The following is a 23,151-nucleotide window of genomic DNA, read 5'->3' on the forward strand; positions in this document are numbered from 1 at the left end:
AATTTGTACTTTCAGTTTGAAATTCATGACAATCAGCTCACTTTCTAGTTCTTTGATCAACACAAACTTTTGCTTTCAAGCTTTCACAATGAAGAGCTGAAACTGTCAGCACTTCTGGAATGTTTTACTCACACAAGTAAAGACAACTTGCTGACTCCGGGATAGAGCAAGTTTGTTTCTGTCACTGGAGCCCATGATGGACAAAACTGTAGACAGAAGCAGTGACTGTCAAATCTTGGATTTAGAGGAAGTTGCAGCATTGTACTCACAGGAGGGAGGACCACAGCTTACTGCAGTTTTGCAATCAGCAATATCAGAAGTGAACACTGGCAGCTGGTCTATAGTAGGCTAAATAATCACATCCTGTACAGTGTACAAACCCAATTCCCCAAAAAGTTAGAAGGCTGTTTAAATCTACATAAAAACAGAATTCAAATGATTTGCCAATCTCATAAACCCGTATTTTATTCACAATAGAAACCATATAAAATGTTTAAACTGAGAAAATGTACCATTTTAAGAAAAAAATACGGCAATTTTGCAATTGATGGCAGTAACAGGTCTCAAATAGTTGGGACAGGGCAACAATAAGCTGGCAATGTCCAACCGAAATACCGAAAAAGTTGAGACAGGACCACGTTTACCACGGTGTGGCATCCCCTCTTCTTTCAACAACACTCTGTAAACGTCTGGGCACTGAGAAGACCAGTTGCTGGAGTTATAGGAGTGAAAAGTTGTCCCATTCATACCTGAGCATATGCTGCTCTAAAGCCTGGATATATCTTCCAGCATTGATTATGCCTTTCCAAATGTACAAGCTGCCCATTACATACGCATTAATGCACCCCCATACCATCAGAGATGCAGGCTTTTAAACTGAGCCCTGGGAACAAGCTGGAAGGTCAGGAGGAAGCAGTGCCCATGGTAGCCAAAAAGAATATCAAATTTCTATTAGTTAGCCCACAGTTTCGTTTTCCACTTTGAACAGACCATTTTAAATGAGCTTTAGCTTATTCTATACGCACTAGTGTACCCCCATACCATCAGACATGCAGGCTTTTAAACTGAGCCCTGATAACAAGCCAGAAGGTCAGGAGGAAGCAGTGTGCATGGTTGCCAAAAGAATATCAAATTTCTATTAGTTAGCCCACAGATTAGTTTTCCACTTTGAACAGACCATTTTAAATGAGCCTTAGCCCATTCTATATGCATTAGTGCACCTCCATACCATCAGACATACAGGCTTTTAAACTGAGCCCTGATAACAAGCCACGAGGTCAGGAGGAAGCAGTGCCCATGGTTGCCAAAAGAATATCAAATTTCTATTAGTTAGCCCACACATAGTTTTCCACTTTGAACAGACCATTTTAAATGAACTTTAGCCCAGATGACAGTTTCTGGATCATGTTCAGATATGGCTTCTTCTTTGCATAATACAGCTTTAAAGGATAAGTTCGCCTTTGTAAATAAATACTCATCTTTTTGCAGGTAAAAAAATGTGTATTTTCTTTACTAGGAGCCTTTAAAACACTGCACCTATGATCAGCAAATCGGGGGGTACAATAGTGTTGCTGTCTGCCCATACCTCCAACGGAATGGCAGGAAGCATCAATGAACTACCTACATTGCTCATCAGTACCCTGGTAGTTTGAGAACTACACGCCATCAGCCACAATGGCTGACATAAGTTACAGTTCTCCCATCACAGAACTCTGTGAATTGCGCGACCAGGTAGGTGCAGCCCTGAACAGCCGTATTTTTTTTAAATTGTGACAGCGGGCGCAGGGAGAAGATCCCAGCTCTGCTTTCACAGTAAGGGATTGGGAAGGTGCAGGGGCTGCTGAAATAGCACCATGTTGCACCCTAAATACGGGTGTAACATGTTACAAAAGGTAATCCTTTAACCACTTTAAGTCCGGACGCTTTTACCCCCTTCCTGTCCAGGCCAATTTTCAGCTTTCAGCGCTATCACACTTTGAATGACAATTGCGCGGTCATGCAACACTGTACCCATATGAATTTTTTAGCATTTTTTTGAGACAGATAAAGCTTTATTTTGGTGGTATTTATTCACCACTGGGATTTTTATTTTTTTTTTGCTATATAAATGAAAAAGTCCAAACATTTTGAAAACAAGTATTTTTCTTATAAAATTTTGCAAATAAATAATATTTCATCATAAATCTTGGCCAAAATTTAGTCAGTTATTTTTTGCGTAAAAAAAAACCAAATAACCCAAATTAGTTTATAACCAAAAATAAGTTTTAAAAATTTTTTTACATTATTTTATTTTTGTACATTCATATTTATGTTTTTTTTTTTTTTTTTACACTGATTGCTTTTACACCCATAAAGGCTGTAAAAGCAATCCTTTCTCCTTCTCTTGAGAAATACTGTGTGAGCTGTGATTGGTCACAGCTTGTCACATGGTACAAGGCTGTTGTGAATAGCCTTGTACCATGTATCCTCTGTGATCATTCACAGATTTCACACATAGTAAGCAATGATGTCAGAAGTGACATCTTGTTTACTACTCTGCAGGTGATCACTGATTGGCCAATCAGTGATCACATGATCGGGACCTTGCACAGAGGTCCTGTACAACGATCGGTGTTCCACAGTGTCTGGAGGACACAGCGGGCACCGGATCGCGGTGCTGCGCGCTCCCAGTCCAAAATGGCGGGTGCCGTTTATGAACGCAAACCCGCCCCTGGAATGCCACCGTCCGGACGTTTATATACAGCGGCCGGATGGCAAGTGGTTAACTTGCATTTTTGGATGGCACGGCAAACTTTGTTCACAGACAGTGATTTTTGGAAATATTCCTGAGACCATGCAGTGATGTCCATCACAGAATCATGCCCGTTTTTAATGCTGTGATGTCTGAGGGCCCAATGATCAGGCATTGAATACTAGGTTTCAGCCTTGTCCTTTGAGCACAGAGATGTCTCCAGATTCTCAAAATCTTCTGATATTATGTACTGTAGATGCTGATGCATTTAAGCTCTTGTAATCTTACATTGAGGAACATTATTGTGAAATAGTTTTAAAAAATTTTTTAAAGGCAGCTTTTCATTGATTTGCCTATCTTTACTTCTGAGACAATCTGACTCTCTAAGATGCCCTATTTATACTCAATCTTGTTACTGACTTATTGCCAATTTACCTAATTAGTTGCAAAATGTTCTTCCAGCTCTTTTTTATTAGTACAAATTTGCCAGGTTTTTGTTGCTCTGGCCAAACTTTGAGAGGTGTTAATGCCATAAATTAAAAAAAAATATATCTTTGTTTATGAGATTTGCAAATTATTGCATTCTGTTTTTATGTAGATTTTACACAGCATCCCAGCTTTTTTGGAATTGGGGTTCTAGCAGTACTGAAGAAAGAATGTATCTGATGTGGCATTTGCACTTGCGAGATGACTATTAATGTATGCAATCAATCTGCCACCACCCTTGTGTCTAAGTCTAATCAAAAAGTGAAAATAAAAATTTGAAAAAATGATTAGCCAAATTGAAGAGGCTGGCAAATGATGTCATGATCTCCACCTCTACCATAGGAAGCCTTGTATTGATTAAAATGCAAGGCATTCAGTGACTGCCTACAAAGCATTCAGCCTGACTCGACTTAGTTCCAGCAGAAGACGGGAAGTCCCTGTAACATTGCCGAATGCAGCACTGTAGACTATGTAGCTGAAACCCCATTTCTAGCTGCTTACCTACCCAAGATAGGCAGGTTGCTCCATTGTTTTACATGGTCTGGGAGTACATCTTTTCCATAAACTGTCTTTTCAGTCAGGATACAATACAGCCTTGTAAAAGTCTAGGGGGGGACTCGCGGTCTAGGCATGGCCAACACTGAGGAGGATTTCCTCCTAGAGGATGTGAACAGTGAGGATGGTAGGCAATCTCCTGCTGAGGTAAGAAAGCAGCTAGGCAGGGGGTTTCTAGATTACATTAGGATAGGGGCTAGGAAGAATTGTCAAGTGTATTTTTTATGTCAGAGGCTATATTTTTACTTTTGAATAGAATAGGAAAGGGTTAAAATCTGTCAGCTTATTTTTTTTTTGCTCTCAGTGTCCCCTTAAGATTTCCTATAACTCTCTGCCCTGGAGGTGCATCAGCAAGCAAGAGGAAATCAAAAGTCCAAAACAAGGTGACGCCTCCTCTCAGACAGGTGTCACAGAAACTGGAGGTTGGAGAACAGGTGTCATAGGACCTGGAGACACAAGTTTACACTTCCCTACTCTGCAATGGAGTTGCATAGAGCAACCTCAATCCTCCTTTCTCAGGTCCTTCGCTGGTGCTCCTGGCTTCTCCTCTTCTTAGTGTGCCGCCATAGGAAAACATTTCCTATTGTGGCACACCTGCAGGCTTGATCACAAGCTGTGCTGCCTGTGTCAATAGACACAGACCGTGAGGCTGGGCCTTGCCCCTACTCCCTCCTCACAGGCTGTGACTGACAGGAGAAGGCGCAAAGGGGCCTTTGGGCCAGTAAGGAGAGAAAGACAGCAGTCTGCTGCTCACTGGTACAGTGCTGGATCAAGATCAGACTTGGGTAAGTATTTAGCTGGGGGGGGGGGCGGTAAAAGTTGGAAGGTTTTGTACCTTAATGCACAGAATGCAAGGTAAAAATTATTTAGCCTTTACAGCCACTTTAAATAAAGAACACACCCCACAACTTTCCGGGAAATCCACAATACAGTTTACTTTCATTTTCAAACAAATACACAAAGGTTAACTAATAATCTTAAAGGGATTTTCCAGAAAATGACAGAACCTCTAAGTGGAATGCCTTTGTGTGATACTTAATGGGTATCCGACTTCCAACAGATACCTCAGCTCACTGTCACATCAACAGGGCACAATACGTTCACTAAAATCCACTGCAGCCATCCATACCGTGAATGACAGTACGTGTAACACTGGCCTGTGTATCTGCATTTACTCAATCGCATGTGTAGAGCGCATTTCCCATAACACGGCAGTGGCATGGGACAACGCCGATTCACGCGCTATCAGCAGATGGAGTGATAAATTACTAAAGAGGTGGTGTTACCCAGCCAATGTCATTCTTAAATACACTATCAGGTTAAAAACTAATGTTAGGCAACATTTAAAACACAATGTAAAAATACACATAGGATTGATAAACAAAAAGTAGTCAAAAAAAATATTTAAAGGGGGAGCACAGTGGCTAAATGGTTAGCACTTCCACCTGGTAGTACTAGGGTCGTTGGTTTAAATCCCAACCACAACATCACCTGCCTAGAGTTTGCATGTTCTCCCTGTGCCTGGGTTTCCTCCGGATACTCCGGTTTCCTCCCACATCCAAAGACATGCTGGTAAGTTTATTGACCCCTGTCTAAATTGGCCCTAGTATGTGTATGTATGAATGTGCATTAGGGACCTTAGGATTGTACGCCCCTTGAGGGTTAGGGACCGATGTAAACATACAATATATATGTAAAGCGCCGCCTAAATTGACGGCGCTATATAAATACCTGTAATAAAAAATAATAAAAAGGGGTATTGAACTCAAATTTGGGAAAAAAAGCTGACAGAGAAGACCCTAGTAGCCTCTTCTGTCACACATGCCTCCCCTTGCCTGTCAGCAGTAATGTAATCTGAGCTGAGCATGCACAGCTCACACCACATTTATGGCACTTGTGTGCTGTTGTGACACGACTCCAGTGCACATGCGCAGGAATGATATCATTATGGCTGCCACCAGAAGGAAGATCGGGTGAAGATGGAAACACCCAGGACCAGTGTTGACAGCACTGCACTGGAGGGCTTTGTTTGACAGGTAAATCTATCTTAGGGCTTGTTTACACGTGCTTCAAAATGTGGCTTTGGACACGCTTTTTTTAATCACTTGCCCTCCTGAGGATTTACCCCCCTTCCTGATGAGGCCATTTTTTGTGTTATGGCACTGTGTTAGTTTAACTGACAATTGCACGGTCATGCAACACTGCACCCAAATGAAATTTATAAAAAAAAATTCCCACAAATAGAGCTTTCTTTCAGTGGTATTTGATCGCCTGTGTATTTTTTTGCACTATAAAAAAAAAAAAAAAAAAAAAGACCGACAACTCTGAGAAAATAAACAATATTTTTGACTTTTTGCTAATAAACATGTCCAGTAAAAAAAAAAAATTAAAAATTAAATTTCGTCATAAATTTAAGCCAAAATGTATTCTGCTACATGTCTTTGCTAAAAAAAAATCCCAATACGTGTAAATTAATTGGTTCAGGTGAAAGTTATATCTTTTACAAATGGCGGCATATATGCTGGACTTTTTTAAAAATTATTTTTACTAGTAATGGTGGCGATCAGCGACTTACAGCGGGACTGTGGTGGGCATTCTGACACTGGGGGGAACTGACTAACTGCCACCCCAGGTGACACCAATACAGTGATCAGTGCTAATAAAAAGCACTGACACTGTACTAATGGCGCTGGGCAGGAAGGGGTTAACATGTGGGGCAATCAAAGGGTTAAATGTGTGCCGTTTTACAAAGTGTGCATCACTGTAAGCACACTGCTTTGCATGGCTGACAGGGGAGAGAACTGTTTTGTTTACAAACAGTTCTCCTCCCCCATCGGAGATGCACAGCAATCACTGGGCTCCGGCGAGTAAGTACCGGCTGGGACCCGGTGAATGACAACCGAGGCCACAAATGGCGGCGCAGGTAGGGCGCGCGCACCCCCTACCCAGAGATGCAGAATCACATATATATACGTGATTTTGTGCACCGCTACCGCACTGTTGCAGTATTTATGCTATAGGGTGGCAATAAAGCAGTTAAAACACTCTGAATGTGCGAGTTAGCTCCCAAGATACGCTGTGTGTGTCAATGGGCACATTGCCGCGGGAACTTCAAATCCCCAGACCTGTGAAGCTATTGTCTCTCCTCGCCTTGCAGGGATGGCAGTACGAGCTAGATGGCTTCTGATTTGTCAGCACCGTGAAGGTGCGGGCCAATCAAAAGCCATCTATCCCGTATTGTAATCCCTGCACTAAAACCCGCAGAGAACTCAAATCCCCAGCTTTTCCTTCTGCGACAGCATGGGATCTGTGCAGAGAGGTTTCCAGCACCACTCTGGTGTGAGTTTAGGCTATGACAAGCCTGGGTTCACACAGGAGAAGTGGGGAATTGCATTGCTTTTCAAATGGCATCCTATTCTTTGCGGTACAATTGGCGTCCATACATTTTGTATTGACGCAAATCACACCGCAAAGTATCGGTGCTCGGTATCAGCGAGTACATGATCGAAAGTATCGGTACTCGTACTCAGCAATCAAAAAAGGGTATAGGTGCATCCCTAATAATTTCTCCAGGGACAGCTGAAACAGTAGGATGTTTTTCAGCAGATTTTCCTCAGACGTTACCACTCTGGTAAGGATAGGTGTGTGTCAAAAAACATTTAACTCTGGAGAAAACTAATGCAAAATCCCAAAGGAATGAGTACAGTGCAAAGATGTTCACCCCAAGCCAAGGAGATAATAAAAAATTAAAAGCTGATCAATGTTAACTTAAACTGGCTATAGATGCCTGCTGAAATTTGCAAGATTCCATTCATTTATGTGCAGGCTGTTAGATTTTTTTCATGTGATCAATGCCAGCAGATATAGCTACCAGCAGTGATCGTTGTGCTCTGCTGGCAGAACTCAATAGTGCTGCGGGAGGAATTACTCCAACACTGTTTTGATGGGGGAATTGAGCAATTTTCTTTCCATCCATGGTGAAAGGAAAGAAAAAAGGAAAGAAAATTGCACAATCTATGAGCTGCTTTAGAATTGTTGCTCTCACTGCAACATTCACAGGGGTAACCTGCAAAGTCTCCCCAGCCCAACAGTGCAGCTAATCAAGCACAGATCGTGCTTGACTAGCTGCTCCCCTGTCCATAATAGTCAGGGAGTGACAGCTCTAAATCCAACAGTAATAAAAACCTTGTTGCTTCCAGGTTCATTTGTCACATCGAGGATCGGGTCACTTTTCCATGACAGTCTCGAGTAAGCTGAAAATAACAACAAGCTCACGGCTGCAGCAGCAGCCAATAGCTTGTTTTACCCCCTTTATAAACATACCTTGGTAGACAAGAGGATTAATCTTTTTACACATTGTTAAGCAGAAAAATCTGCGTGCCTGTCCTCTCTGCTTGCACCGTGCCGTTAATTCTTTCTCTAAGCTCCTCAAAGATCACAGTAAAGACTAGTGGTGCCCCGAAATGAAAATTCAGGTGCCGATACCGAAAATTCAGAATGCGTGTGGGCAAAAATCAAACCGAAACTGAAATGGTCTGCGTATGTGGGGGTGGGGAGGCTACAATTTTTTTTGCTTTTTTTTTCTACTTTCATGTATATTTTTATTTTTTTTAACTTAGGATTTTATTGCTATCACATAGGGGACCAACAGTTCCCTATGTGATAGCATATGAATGAGTGACAGGTCCCCTTTGTAGGGGGCAGGGGGTGGCGTGTGCAAGGAGGGGGCAGGAGAGGAGCAGTGTATACAGTGAGGGAGCAGTGCATACAGAGAGGCTCCCTCACTGGCTGTCACTATAGGTCAGTGCCAGTTTTTAAATGCAATTGCCGGCTTTTTTTTTTTTCTTCACTATAGCTCACAGAATTAGCTGTCACTTTCCCCGGAGCTAAAGAAAACTTTGTTTCTTTTAACTCTGGGAAATAAACTAAAAGGAAACTTTGTTTCTTTAGCTTGGGGGGGGGGGGAAGTAACAGCCCATTCTATGAGCTATAGTGAAGGGAAAAAAAACAAACAAAAAAAAATACAAAGCCGGTAATTACATTTAAAACCCGGTACTAACATAGTGACAGCCAGTCACTGTATACAGTGCTCCTCTCCTGCCTCCTGTACCGGCACCTGTATCGGCTACATGCCGATAGGGCTATTTTCGGCCGGAATGTTTCGGTGGCTGACATTTCAGTGCATCCCTAGAAAAGACTCTAGAGTTTGGTTTCAATTGGGTGTAAGGCTAGGAGACTGTACGCATTTTCACGTGCTGATGTTTTAAGTCTATGAGACCACACATGCATGTTGATGTTCCAAAAAAAAATCAACTACAGTATTTTTAGCTGACACATAGAAACAACACACAGGTGTACAGGCCCCATAAGCAATAATAGAAATCTTCTGGTCATGTGTTGTCAAACGTCAGGTAATACTGACATAGTACAGTAACTGCTGCCTTTTTGCAGACATATAATCAGAGTGAAGAACCTCTTTAATCGATGATGAGGTGAGCTAGTCCTGAGACATAACTGGGTGGGTGATGGGACTGCACTCCCATTTCTGGACATCTAGCACCCAACTGTGTTATTTCTCTATTTGTATCACTTGAGGCACACCCACTTCTACTCTCCCCTTTGCCTGGGGAATGTTTGTTGGTTGCCAATCTGGTCTGTACACATTCAGATGGTATATAACCTTAACAGGGAACTCCACTTTTCTGATGGGAAAAAAAAAGAAAAGAAAAGAAGAGTTGCATATAAAAATTGCGACACAAGTCATATTGTAATTGAATGGTATTAAAAATCACCTTTCCTTTTTAATCTGCAGCTCTGTCATTTTCTTTAAAATTCAATGCATTGTGGCAGCCTGAAGGCATTCTGTACACAGATGGTGTACAGAACACCCCCCAGAAATGGCATTTCCTGCTTCTGTGATTGGCTCACTAATTTTCCCAGAAGTCTGCAGCCATCAACAACTCTACCCCCAGCTACATCACTAACCTAGTCCCAAAATACCAACCTAATCGATCTCTTCATTCCTCCTGCTCTAGCTCCCTTGACGCCTCCTCCCATCAAAAAAAAAAAAAAAAAAAAAAAAAAGCACCGCAAAACGGACAAAACACAAACTGCATTGGTGTGAAAGAGGCCTGAAATGCATTGAAAACTTATGCACAGGTGTAGCATTTTTATGCGTTTTTAATCTGCCCAACATGTTGGCCAAAAATTTTTTTCTAAAAACGCAAAATGCATAAAAAAAAAACATCAAAAATGTGTGCAAAAAAGCACAGAAAAACTGACAAAACGCAAACTGCATTGGTGTGAACAAAACCTAAAATACATTGAAAATGCATCACAAACGCCCGCGTGTTGTGGTTTGATGCGTTTTTTGAGTCACATAACCTATTAAACATGTACCCCAAATGATCTATTAGTGGCACCCAACCTGGAATTCTACTTTAAAGGTATAGTTCACCTATAGCAAAAAAACAAACCTGCCTTTGCAGATAAGTGGTGTCTGTAGATCAAAACAAACTGTTCAACTTTGACCAACGTTAAGGAATGCCCTTGCTATAGGTGTTGCCCATTTATGTACCTCATGAAGCCTGCCTGGAAAACTCCCAGGATGTTGCTAGGACGTTGCTAAGTAATGCCCAGCTGTTAGGTTAGGCTCACACTAAAATGCGGTGCAGGAAACCTGTGATCCTTGTGCGTTTCCCACATCGCATTCAGAAAGCACTGCAATTTCAATCAGCAGTAGCTATCAATGTTACATTAACAACAACCCATACACAGGTTGCAAACACAGTGAGTCTGCCTGCACCAGATCACAAAAGTACAATGTCATCTGATTGCAGTGCATTGCCAAAGGTCGAGCATGTACTGTTTTTGGTGTGATTTGAGCCCATTCAAAACTCAATCGCATGTGAAATGAACAGAAATGTTAAGTGCGTTCCCGTGTGAATCATAGTGTGAACAGGGGCTTTCTGTTCACCTGCACAAGAGTGAGCGCTTTCTCTGATTCAAACCCTATCACATGCAAGATGTTCCCTGGTGCATTAGCTCTGAGCTCGGGGTTTGAGAGCTCGCTCCTCTGAACCTGAACAGTAACCAATCAGGCTTCATGAAGCACGGAAATGGTCTACACCTATAGCAAGGGCATTATTCAAATTTATGCACAGGTTTTTTTTTTCTACAGATGTCCCATATCTGCATTGGCAGTTTTTGGTTAAAATGAACTAACCCCTTGGGAGAAGAAGGGATTGTGGGGATAATGTATGGGAAAGGGGAAAATCTGCTAGATTGTAAGCTCCGAGGAGCAGGGCTCTCCTATCCCTCTTGTATTGAACTGTACTGTTGCTGTATTGTCACCCTTTATAATGTAAAGAGCTGAGCAAACTGTTGGCGCTATATAAATCCTGTATAATAATAAAAAAGGGGAAAAAAAGGAGTTGTTGAATGTTATGATACTGTGTAAGGATCTTTAAATATTTGTATGTGAAAATGTGGAACAGACTCCCTCAAGAGTTTGTTCTGGCCAGCTCAGTGGGTTGCTTTAAAAAAGTCCTGGATTCTTTCTTAGATACACAGAATATAACTGGATACTAACATTTATAGGTAAAGTTGATCCAGGGAATATCCGATTGCCTCTCGGGGGATCAGGAAGGAATTTTTTTCCCTGAAGGAGCAAACTGGATCATGCTTTGCTGGGTTTTTTTGCCTTCCTTTGGATAACCTGTGGGTGTAGGATTAGAACTTTTTTTTTTTCTATGGTTGAACTGGATGGAATTTTTGTCTTTTTTCAGCCAGACTATGTAACTATGTAAATGAAAGCAATAAAACTAGAATAAAAAAAAAAATGAATTGACCCTTTGAGAGTCACATAATGAAATTTCATTCGAATCGATGTGCTGCAGTGATCTGTGGTGTTAAAATGTGGACAGGCTACGCCACAACGCAGGGTTATGGTGTGAACAGAACACATAGACAACAATGTATTTATACAGCGGTTGGACAAAAATAAAATGGAAAAAAAACCCCATGATTTGCAGTTGACAAGTTTTGCATTGAAAGCGGATGTATGGAAGTGATGCAACATTCTTTTGCTTCCGCTGTGTGATGAGACACCTAGCTAACAGGTGGGAAGCCTCACTTTCGTCATTCACTGCGTGCACTGCTAGTAATATGGAATCATGTCAGAGCTTACTGAGCTTCAAAGAGGGCAAATTGTTGGTGGCCGCTTAGCTGGTGCCTCTGTGATTGAAGTTGCCATGTTGCGAGGTCCAGTATCAGAGGTTATGATGGCATATACAGCTTGCAGGAAAATGTCATCTAATAAACATAAGTGCGGTCTACATGGTAAGCTGACTGAAGGAGACAAAAGGACATTGAGGGGGATTGTGACCCAGAATAAGAAAACAACTGCTGCAAAAGTTACTTCAGAGGTCAGTCTTCACAGGAATCAGTCTTCATGGGACTGAGATTGAGCTCTGCAGTCACTTTTGCAGCAGTTGCTTTTTTTAATCCAGGTCACAATTCCTCGCAATGTCCTTTTGTCTTTTTTGGTCAGTTGACCATGTCAACCACGCTTATGCCTATCAGACGACGTTTTCCTGGAAACTGTATATTGCATCATAACCTCCAATACTGTACCTCGGGACATGGTAAATAAATTGGCAGCTTCACTCACAGAGGCCCCAGCTAAGCGGCACCAACAATGTGCCCTCTTTGAAGCTCATAAGCTCTGATACGACTCTGTATTACTAGCAGCACACGCAGTGAATGGAGAAAGTGAGGCTTCCCACCTGTTAGCTAGGTGTCTCATCACACAGCAAAAACAAAAGAATGTTACACCACTTTCATTTTCAATGTGAAACATGTCATCACTTTCACATCTGCAAATCATGTTGTTTCCATTTTTTGTCCAACCCGTGTGTGCCCTTGTGTTCAGCCTGCACTGATCTATGCGGACGGTGACCAGACCGATGCAGGTATCAGCGGGTAGGTGCGTCCGGTTAGGACATTGGTTCACAATGGCGCTGGAGGCGGCACCTGCTGTAAGTGAAGCTGACTTGATGATTGAGGGTGGAGGGATGCTTGTTATCACACAGAGGACAGCGATCCAATGACAGGTCACCTCCTGATGAATAGATGAGGCCCCAACACTCACATGTGACCAGCTCTCCACACACAACTCCACTCACTGCTCTGGAGGACACAACTTCTCCTATCACCCATAGAGTGCAATGGGGAGGACAGAGCCCCATCCTGACAATGGAGGAGTGCCCGGGCACTGTCCGCCCTGTGCCGGGGCATGTCAGGATGAATGGGACACGGATATCAGCTCTCTCACCTCCTCGCTCTTTAGCACCTCTTTGAACTCCCTCTTGATCCTCTGTGCGGCGATATTGGCCATGTCTGCTCCGCTGTTTGCTCTCCCCGGCCTGTCGGTGGATGTGGCGCTGGCCTGGCTGCAGTGACACTCGGCTGCTCTCCCGGGCCCGGATTCCTCAGCCTCCCCCGCCCCGGTGAACGAGCCCCCGACACAACACTCAACGGCAAAATGGTGGCGATGAGCATGCGCAATGCACTCCGCTGGAGGCCGCAGGAAGAACTTCCTGACAGGGCCCCGGCAACGTCATCCGGGCCCGCAAAGTCACCTGACACCGCCTGCACTCTGCGCCCTTGTGCGCATGTGCCCACTTTGCCGCTGCTTTTGGTAGTACTGCGGGATTTACTTGCAGAGAGGAGCAGACAAGTCATTAACAGCAACAGTGCACTGCTGCACATACTGTGCAATGCTTGACTTTACTGCGCAATGCTTGGCTTTACTGTGCAATGCTTGACTTTACTGTGGGCTGCTACACCTACTGTGCAATGCTTAACTTTACTGTTGGCTGTTTTTTGCACTGCTACACTTACTGTGCAATGCTTGATTTTGTGATGTGCTGCTGTACTTTGCACTGCTTTGTTTATTGTACAGTGCTTGACTTTGTACTGCTACACTTACTGTGCAATGTTTGGCTTTGCTGTGCAATGCTTAACTTTGGGCTGCTTTTTGCACTACTACACCTACTGCGCAATGCTTGATTTTATAATGTGCTGCTGTACTTTGCACTGCTATGTTTACTGTGCAATGCTTGACTTTGCACTGCTACACCTACTGTGCAATGTTTGACTTTACTGTGAATTGCTACACCTACTGCGCAATGCTTGATTTTATAATGTGCTGCTGTACTTTGCACTGCTATGTTTACTGTGCAATGCTTGACTTTGCACTGCTACACCTACTGTGCAATGTTTGACTTTACTGTGAATTGCTACACCTACTGCGCAATGCTTGATTTTATAATGTGCTGCTGTACTTTGCACTGCTATGTTTACTGTGCAATGCTTGACTTTGCACTGCTACACCTACTGTGCAATGTTTGACTTTACTGTGAATTGCTACACCTACTGCGCAATGCTTGATTTTATAATGTGCTGCTGTACTTTGCACTGCTATGTTTACTGTGCAATGCTTGACTTTGCACTGCTACACCTACTGTGCAATGTTTGACTTTACTGTGAATTGCTACACCTACTGCGCAATGCTTGATTTTATAATGTGCTGCTGTACTTTGCACTGCTATGTTTACTGTGCAATGCTTGACTGTACTGTGTGCTGTTTTTTATTTTGCCCTGATACACTTACTGTGCAATGCTTGACTTTGCACTGCTACCTTTACTGTGCAATGCTTCACTGTACTGTGTGCTGCTTTATTTTGCACTGATACATTTACTGCGCAGTGCTTGACTTTACTGTGCACTGCTACGCTTACTGCGCAATGCTTTACTGTGAGCGGCTACGCTTACTGCGCAATGCTTTATTGTGAGCGGCTATGCTTACTGCGCAATGCGTGACTTTACTGTGAGCGGCTACGCTTACTGCGCAATGCGTGACTTTACTGTGAGCGGCTACGCTTACTGCGCAATGCGTGACTGTACTGTGAGCGGCTACGCTTACTGCGCAATGCGTGACTGTACTGTGAGCGGCTACGCTTACTGCGTGACTTTACTGTGAGCGGCTACGCTTACTGCGCAATGCGTGACTTTACTGTGAGCGGCTACGCTTACTGCGTGACTTTACTTTATTTTTTTGTTTTCTGTTATTTTGAAAGTGTAAATGATGGAAATAAAATCTAACTTTTGTTGACATATTATAAGAATGTCTAATCTGTAATTTGATGCCTTTTGGAGATTTTTCCATCTTTCCTTGGCTTCTTTATGCACCTTAATACAAATTTTTAGCTGCGGTGCCCACACTTTCGATCCCCACTGTATGTGCAGAAAAACTGATGGAAAAAATGCACAGATTTCACTTGTAGACACAAGTTTACATCAGTTTTCATGCCTGTTTCAGTGACTTTCATACACATTGCAGATTCCAGTGCAGGATAAATGCGCATGTGATACCAGTGTTCTGTTGTGAACAGGGCATAAAGAATTATTGTTTTCTTTGTGTCCTTGCAGAACTCGTGCAGAAAAACTCACGTCCCTGCACATGATGTGAACAAGGCCTTGGGCCCCTTTTTAGAGTTACATTAACGTGTGCAAAAGTGTGCTCTTTCACGCATGTTCTAAACACACATCATGTTTGCAGTGCCATTCGTTGTTATTGGTACCCTAAATGCGACCAGTAGATGCACACAGCTCAATGCCCAGAGCTTGCAGAGATTCCCATTCATTTGAATGTGTGTACTGTGCAAAAATGCAATGTGAATGCAGGCTTAGGGTCGTTTGACATGGGCTTAATCAGTTCATTTTTTTTTTTTTTTTGTTAAGAGAAAGCTCATGAATATGAATTCAGGTTACATCAGTTTGCATATCTGTCTTCAGTTCAGTTTACACTTCAGTTCACCTTACATCTGTTCTTGCGTCCGTTTTTTTGTAGTTCTTGCGTCCATTTTTTTTGTAGTTCTTGAAGAAACTAATCGTAGGTGACAAAAGTATAAACAAAAAATATGTATTTTTGCCAGTGGCCAGTTCACACCACATGCAGTTCAGCACGTTTTTTTTGTTTCTGCATTAAAAACACATTGATAGTTGGTTACATAGATACCAATGGCATAGTTCACACCAGTGCGGTCAGTTCCAGTGTGTTCCACTTCTAGAAAAAAGTAGAACTTTCTGCACTGAACTGTACTGGAACGCAGTAAAACCCACCAGAATGCACCGGAACGCACATGTCCATCTGTTTACATCCATTCAGATCCATGTAAATGGAAAAAGACACAGCCTTGTCCCATAAAAAAAATGGACCAGAGATTTAGGTGGGTGTAAATGGTCATCCATTCACATCCACAAGCCTGTAGGAATGAATTGCTAACTGTGGTTTTTCCTGTAAGTGGACAGATGAAAACCAGGCAAACGCCCGTGTGAAAGGGCCCTTACTGCACTATGTTTGCCTTCAATGTGCATTTCTACACACACTGCAATGCTTGACGTTTAGGTCTCATTAACACCATCAGGACTCGTTTACACTAGGTGTGGTAGCTGACCTTTTCTTGCATCGGTTCAAGGCCAGCTATTGCAATGGCGTACTGAAAAAAGTGGTTTTCTGTGAGTCCTGTTCACACTGCAACAGAATCCTTGGGTGTCAAGCAGTGCAGTGTGGTCCATACAGGACCAGAGCCTACCTGAAGGCTCCATGTTTGTTTCTAAACGACACAGCCGAGCTGTGGTGCATAGAAATGATTGAAATGTTATTTTGATATTTCAATAAAATATTTCTGAAAAAAAGTACACACTGCGATGCTCAACGCCCTTTCCCAGACCTCCAACTGCCAGCACAGTAAAATTCTGAATTTTACCACACGAGGCCAGTGTGAATGGGCACTAACCACTACCCAACCATCCTATAGCATATATACTGCTACAGGGCGGCACGGGTGCACAAAATCACGTATACATATGCTATTTTGAATTTCCGGGTAGGGTGCGCGTGTGAGCAAGCTCTACCCATGCCGCCATTCGCAGCCGTGGCTGTCAATCACCGGGTCCCAGCCGATGATTACTCGCCGGCACCCAGTGATTGCCGAGCATCTCCGATGGGGAGGAAAATTGTATGTAAACAATACAGTTCTCCCTGTAAGCTCGTGCACACTGCTTTGCATAGCACAGCCATGCAAAGCAGCGTAATTACAGTGTAAAGCACACACACAGCCCCCCAGTAAAACAGCACACAGTTAACCCTTTGATCGCCCCTCATGTTAACCACTTCCTGCCCAGTGCCATTAGTGCAGTGTCAGTGCTTTTTTCCCCTTTCGTCTTTCAGGCCAGCACCTTGAGAGACCTCGGCTCCTCCCCCTCTTAGGAAACACCTCCACCCTAAAATAGGGTGCAAGGTGCTGTCGCACAGACGGCAGGGGAGCCGAGGGTCGGATAGCCGGCTGAGAGGCTCGACGCAGCCGGGAGTGAAGGCCGGAGTGTCCGGCTGCATATCCTCCCTGGGCAGGCTGCGGTGCAGTGGGTGCGCACCCCAGGTAACGGGTAGGCACGTACCTGCTCTTCGCCCCCCCGACCCCCTCCGGCGAGTTGGGGCGTCAGGGTGGCTGTGGTGAGATCTGGAGAGGATCGGGTGGAGTCCCGCTCCTTCCCATGCTGGCGGTCAGGTGACTTTGCCGGGCTGGACGTCGGGAGACGGCGATTTCCGGTGGAAGGGGCGGGGCTTCGCCCAGGGCGGCAACTTCCGGTCGCGGCCCTCACACCACGGCGGCGTGAGATTCAAAAGGGCGGTGCGGTGCACAGCTGCCTAGGGGACAGGCCAGCACCAGGCGACCACCCTCCTGTGCGGGATGTCGGAGGCACCGGGACCAGGAGATGCCAGCTCCAGCCAGACACAGGTAAGGTGCCTCAGTGGAGGCCTCCCCTACCTGTTGGCCCCTAGCTCAAGGGGTATTCCCGGACCCTTGGGTGGTGAGGGTGTGTTAAGGGGTAGGGCAGGGGGTCTGCGGTGGGAGCAGGCCCTTAGGCTCTGCCGGGACGGAGAAGGGGGGGTGGCTTGGTGTGAGGTTAGGTTTGTCAGGCTTCCATCCTACCCCTTCTTTGTGTCTTTCAGGGCAAGGCTCGGGCTAAGCTCAAGCACCAGGAGCCTAAACGGAGATGCCCATCCTGCAAGGAAATTTTAAAAGAAACCTGGAAGAAGGTTCTTTGTGGCCCATGTATAGAGGGGTTAGTGAGGGAGGAGAGGCCTGAACAGGGGGACTTAGCCAGGTCTGTGAAGGAGTTGGGTAGCACCTTCGACTCCTTCAAATCCCTCATGGAACGGTTTGCCCTTCCCCAACCTACAACTCCCCCCCCCCCCCAGTAGCCTCAGTAAGTCGGAGCAGGGAACTCCTCGTGACTGGAGAGGAGGAAGGGCCATTGGGGGATTCCCAGTCTGAAGAGCAAGGGGGCTAGAAGAGGAGACCCTTTTGCAAGGGGTAGGATATATCACGGACGCTTCCGCGGAGTCGGTGAGGTTGGGGGCTAGGTCAGCTTCCCTAACCAATTCGGCTAGAAGGGCGCTGTGGTTAAAGACGTGGCAGGGGGACATCACTTCAAAAGTTAGATTGTGCGGCATCCCCCTCACAGAACACTGTCTATTCGGCCCAGGGTTGGAGGAATTGTTGGACCGGACGGCTGACAGGAAGAAGTCCTTTCCCCCTCAAAAGGAAGTTGCAGGAGGGAGGGACACGAAAGTCCCGCCCGGCAAAGAGACTGAGCCTGAGGCCAGTAGGTCTGCAGGGCAGAGAGGTAGGGGCAGGGGGGGTGCGATTTTTCGCCCTCCTGAGCAGCCCCAGAAACCGCGGTGACTCGGTTCCTCCTGTGGGAGGAAGACTGGCGGCTTCGGTAATGGCCTATCTGGACGACTTGCTGCTCTTCGCAGATTCAGAGGCTCACCTTCGGCAGAATCTGGTTGTATTGAGGGGCCATCTAGAAAACCTGGGGTGGATTTGGAATCTAGAGAAGTCCTGTCTGGTGCCTTCTCAGAAAGTGGTTTACTTAGGTTACACTCTGGATTCAGTAAGTCAGAAGACCAGTCTGACTTCGGAGAAGGTTACCAAGTTGGAGGCAGGGATCAGATTGGTGCAGGGGAGCAGGTCGATATCCATAAGGCAGGCCATGTCAGTACTGGGATTACTAACAGCTTCTATTCCAGCTGTACAGTGGGCAAGTTTGCATATGCGTCTCCTCCAGCGTGGGTCCTGAGAGTTTGGGACAGCAGGGCTCACTCCTTAGAGGACCGGGTCCTGGTTCCCCCCAGTGTGAAGAGGTCTCTGTGGTGGTGGAGGAGATTGTCCAGCATAGCCCAGGGGCTGTTGTGGTGCTTTCCGGTGTCCAGGGAGGTCACGACAGATGCCAGCTCCAGGGGGTGGGGAGCCCACCTGGGAGGCTTGGTGGCTCAGGGGGAATGGTCCTTAGCGCAGAAGGGCGAATCCTCAAATTGGAGGGAGTTGAGGGCAGTGGGGGAGGCTCTGCACGCCTTCCGATTGAGGGTCACGGGCCAGCACATGCGAGTCCTAACGGACAGTGCCACGGCGGTGGCTTATATAAACAGGCAGGGAGGAACGAGGAGCAAGGCCCTAGGGAGCATTAGCGGCTACGCTGTTGTCCTGGGCAGAGGTGAACTTGGCGTGCCTGTCTGTGGTACACTTAAGAGGGGATCTAAACCAGAAGGCAGATTTCCTGAGCAGGACACGGCTCAGGGAGTCGGATTGGGCCTTGAACCCTGAGGTCTTTCAGGAGATTGTGCAGAGGTGGGGATCCCTGGACGTGGACCTTTTTGCCTCGGGAAGAAACAACAAGGTCCAGAACTTCTTCTCCCTATCCCGCAGAGACGGGTCAAGAGCGGTGGACGCGTTAAGTCAGAGGTGGGATTACCAGCTGTGTTACGCTTTCCCCCCAGTTCCCTTGCTTCCCCTGGTTCTAAGGAAGTTCAGGACAGAGGGGACCTCGTTAATCCTGATAGCTCCCTTCTGGCCGCGGCGGGCGTGGTTCGCGACCCTAACAAGTTTAGCCTCTCGTCCACCCTGGGGGCTGCCACCAAGGGAAGATTTGTTAACGCAGGGGCTGGTCCTTTGCCCCAGCGTGGGAAGATTGAGGTTAACGGCCTGGTTTCTGAGCGGCAGCTCCTCTTAGAGAAAGGTTTCTCGCCCAGGGTAGTGGCAACATTACTGGCCAGTAGGAAGGAGGAGACCCAGGCCATTTATGGTAGGGTCTGGAGTCGCTTTACAGCCTGGTGTGACCAGGCGTCAGTAGCAACCCATAGTTTAGTTTCGGTGTTAGAATTCCTCCAGGCGGGGGCAGACAAGGGATTGTCTGTTAGCACGCTCAAGGGCCAGGTCTCGGCCCTCAGCGTGTTCCTAGAGACGCCCTTGGCCAGGGAGGCGTTGGTGGTTAGATTTTTTAAAGCTCTGGTGAGACAGAGGCCTCCGAGGAACAGACCGTTTCCGATGTGGGATTTGGCCAAGGTGCTCGGAGTGATAACTAGGGCTCCGTTCGAGCCCCTGGAGTCCTGCCCGATTGGTGAGCTCACCATTAAGACAGCATTTTTGGTGGCAATTACCACGGCGAGGAGGGTATGTGAACTAGAGGCCCTATCGATCAGAACACCTTATCTCTGTATTTTTTCAGACAATAGTTTTCAGGACGGACCCATCCTTCATTCCGAAGGTGGCCCAGACATTCCAGAGGGAACAGGACATAGTCCTTCCGTCGTTTTTTCCTGACCCGGTTGGGGTAGATCAGGAAAAACTTCATTTTTTGGATGTAAGAAGGTGCGTACTCCAGTATCTAGAGAGGATTAGGGAGTTTAGGAGCACCGAATCCTTTTTTGTTTTTTTCAAGCTGGCTAGAAGAGGCAAGAAGGCGTCTAGAAGGACGCTGGCCAGTTGGTTGCGACTGGCAATTGCAGGAGTGTACCGGGCTGAGGGCCTGGAGGCCCCAGAAGGTATCAGGGCGCATTCCACCCGAGCGGTAGCAGCTACTCAGACAGAGCTAGCAGGGGCTTCCCCAGGGCAGATCTGCAGAGCGGCAACATGGTCCAACTATGACACGTTTGCCAAGCATTACAGACTGGACCTGGTCTCGGTGCAGAAGCAGGCCTTTGGTCGTAAGGTCTTGCAAGCAGTTAGCCCGCCCGAGGGGTGAGTACTCGCTTATCCTCTCAAGGTGCTGGCCTGAAAGACGAAAGGGGAAAAATCAAGTTACACTTACGGTAATGTCTTTTCCAGGAGTCTTTCAGGTCAGCACCGGTTTCCCACCCAGTGTTGATATTGGTTATCTGAGGATGGCTTATTACGATTATGTTATCTCACGTTGTGTCTCCCCAGGTGACCAGAGGATGCTTGGAGAACTGAGGTCAGAGGGGAGTGGAGCTCTTTTATTTTAGGGTGGAGGTGTTTCCTCAGAGGGGGAGGAGCTGAGGTCTCTCAAGGTGCTGGCCAGAAAGACTCCTGGAAAAGACGTTACCGTAAGTGTAACTTGATTTTTTTTTTTATCACTGTATTGGTGTTAGTGCCACCAAGTCAGTTCCCCTCAGTGTCAGAATGCCCACCGCAGTCCCACAATAAGTCGCTGATCGCTGCCATTACTAGTAAAAATAAAAAAACAAATTTCACTATCTATACCGCCATTTGTAAACACTACAACTTTCACATAAACCAATTAATTTAAACGTATTGGGATTTTTTTTTGTTTTTAGCGAAGACATGAAGCAGAATACATTTTGGCCTAAATTTATGACAATTTGATTTTTTTACTGGACATGTTTAATAGCAAAAAGTCAAATATTGTTTTCTCAAAATTGTCGGTCTTTTTTTTTTTTTTTAGAAGAGCTAAACACAGAAATGTCGGTGTGAATGAGGTCTAACAATGCACTGCTTAAAGTGGAACTAAACCCTCCTTTACTTTACAGCAAGGAAGTTTAGTTCTGCTATAAATAAAGTAAGGGTTTCTAAAAATATATATACATACTCATCTCTGCCACAGAATCTGTGTGATGCTGCAATTGTCCCACGTCAGCTTTAAGACTGAGAACTGAGCTATCATATGACCGCTGATCACTCAGTTCTTGGTCTACTCTCGGCTTTGCTCCTCCAGCACTCACCGATGCGCTGAGCTGGGGAGGGGGCAGAAGTGGCTAGCTGCACGCGCTGAGAGGTGAAGCCAGCTGGTCGGATCCTGACAGTATGGTTGCCCTCAAAGGACCGGTTGCATCTGTAACACTGGATGTCCAGAGCCCCCCACCCTCCCTTAAATCAGATGTCAAAAGGGCCCCCCCATCAGAAATTAACAGTCCCCCACTCTCCCTACATCACAGTGCACCCCCTTAGCTTGTGCTGCTGCCAGGAAGTCAGCTGGGGGCAGAGCTTGGAAGCAGAACGTGCATGGCATGGATGGTGAGCAAAGGAGGGCTGGAGTCAGGTGTCGGGCTGAACACTGAGGCAAGGGAAGGTGGAAACGAGGGAGTGCTGTGGTTGCACAGAGAGGCACGGGATCTGTACGAGGAGTTCTGTCCTCTTTGCTGCTGATTGCTGAGATGGGAGGGCGGTTGGTAGAGACCGGGGGGGCCCCCCAGCTGCAGGAGAGGTGTGGGGGCCAAATAAAATGACCTGGCATGCTGGATTCGGCCTGCGGGCCTTGTGTTTGACACGTGCTTCAGGATAGTATTGAACCCTCAGCACCTGATTTAAAGTGGTTCTAAATTACCTTAATGCATTCCCTGCATTAAAATGGAACTTTTTCCATTAACAACTTGATACAAATAATGCTCTTTAGCAAGAAACATACTGTATATCCCACATTATTATTTATGCTACCAAAGTCAGTGTGTGTTATAAATTGCCTCCAGTATTGTTCCTGTTTTTTCTTGCCAGAGGTTGCCATTTTGCTGAAGCCTGGAGTCAGTATTAAATCTTTAGGCTGGAAACAGATTGGCCTCTACAAATTTGACAGTGCCTAAAGCTAGAGAGCAACTGAGCATGTGCAGAGCAGGGTGAGACAGTGTATTACTGGATTGCAAACAGTCTAGGCTCTTATTTGTAATGTTTTACATAGTATACCTTCAAAAGGGGCCTGCCTGAAGTGATTTAGCATTAACCACTTCACCTCCGGTGGGTTTTACCCTTTCATGCACATGTCAATTTTTGCTATTTAGCACTGTGCTACTTTAACTGGCAATTGCGCGGTCATGCAACACTGCACCTAAATGATATTTTTTATTTTTATCTTTTTCACACAGAGCTTTCTTTTGGTGGTATTTGATCACCGCTGTTTGTTTTTTTTCTATATAAACAAAAAAGACCAGAAAATTTTGAACAAAAAAGATATTTTCTACTTTTCGGTATAAAGTGTATATATACTAAAATCAAATT

At 45.4% G+C, this 23,151-nt stretch overlaps 1 protein-coding gene across 1 annotated transcript in view; it reads right to left on the minus strand.

The window, feature by feature from the left end:
- The window catches only part of UBE2K (ubiquitin conjugating enzyme E2 K), a 47,482-nt gene extending 34,128 nt beyond the window's left edge, over positions 1-13,354 (minus strand). Inside the window, exon 1 of the mRNA XM_089654029.1 lies at positions 13,107-13,354. Within this exon, the coding sequence (XP_089510155.1) occupies positions 13,107-13,169 (63 nt within the window). The 5' untranslated portion in view covers positions 13,170-13,354. The remainder of the gene's footprint in view (positions 1-13,106) is intronic.
- Between the last annotated feature and the right edge of the window lie 9,797 nt (positions 13,355-23,151).

This window comes from Staurois parvus, unplaced genomic scaffold (assembly GCF_062004578.1).
Source record: "Staurois parvus isolate SC_StPar_1 unplaced genomic scaffold, SC_StPar_1.0 ptg000734l, whole genome shotgun sequence".
In the NCBI taxonomy this organism is placed as follows: domain Eukaryota; kingdom Metazoa; phylum Chordata; class Amphibia; order Anura; family Ranidae; genus Staurois; species Staurois parvus.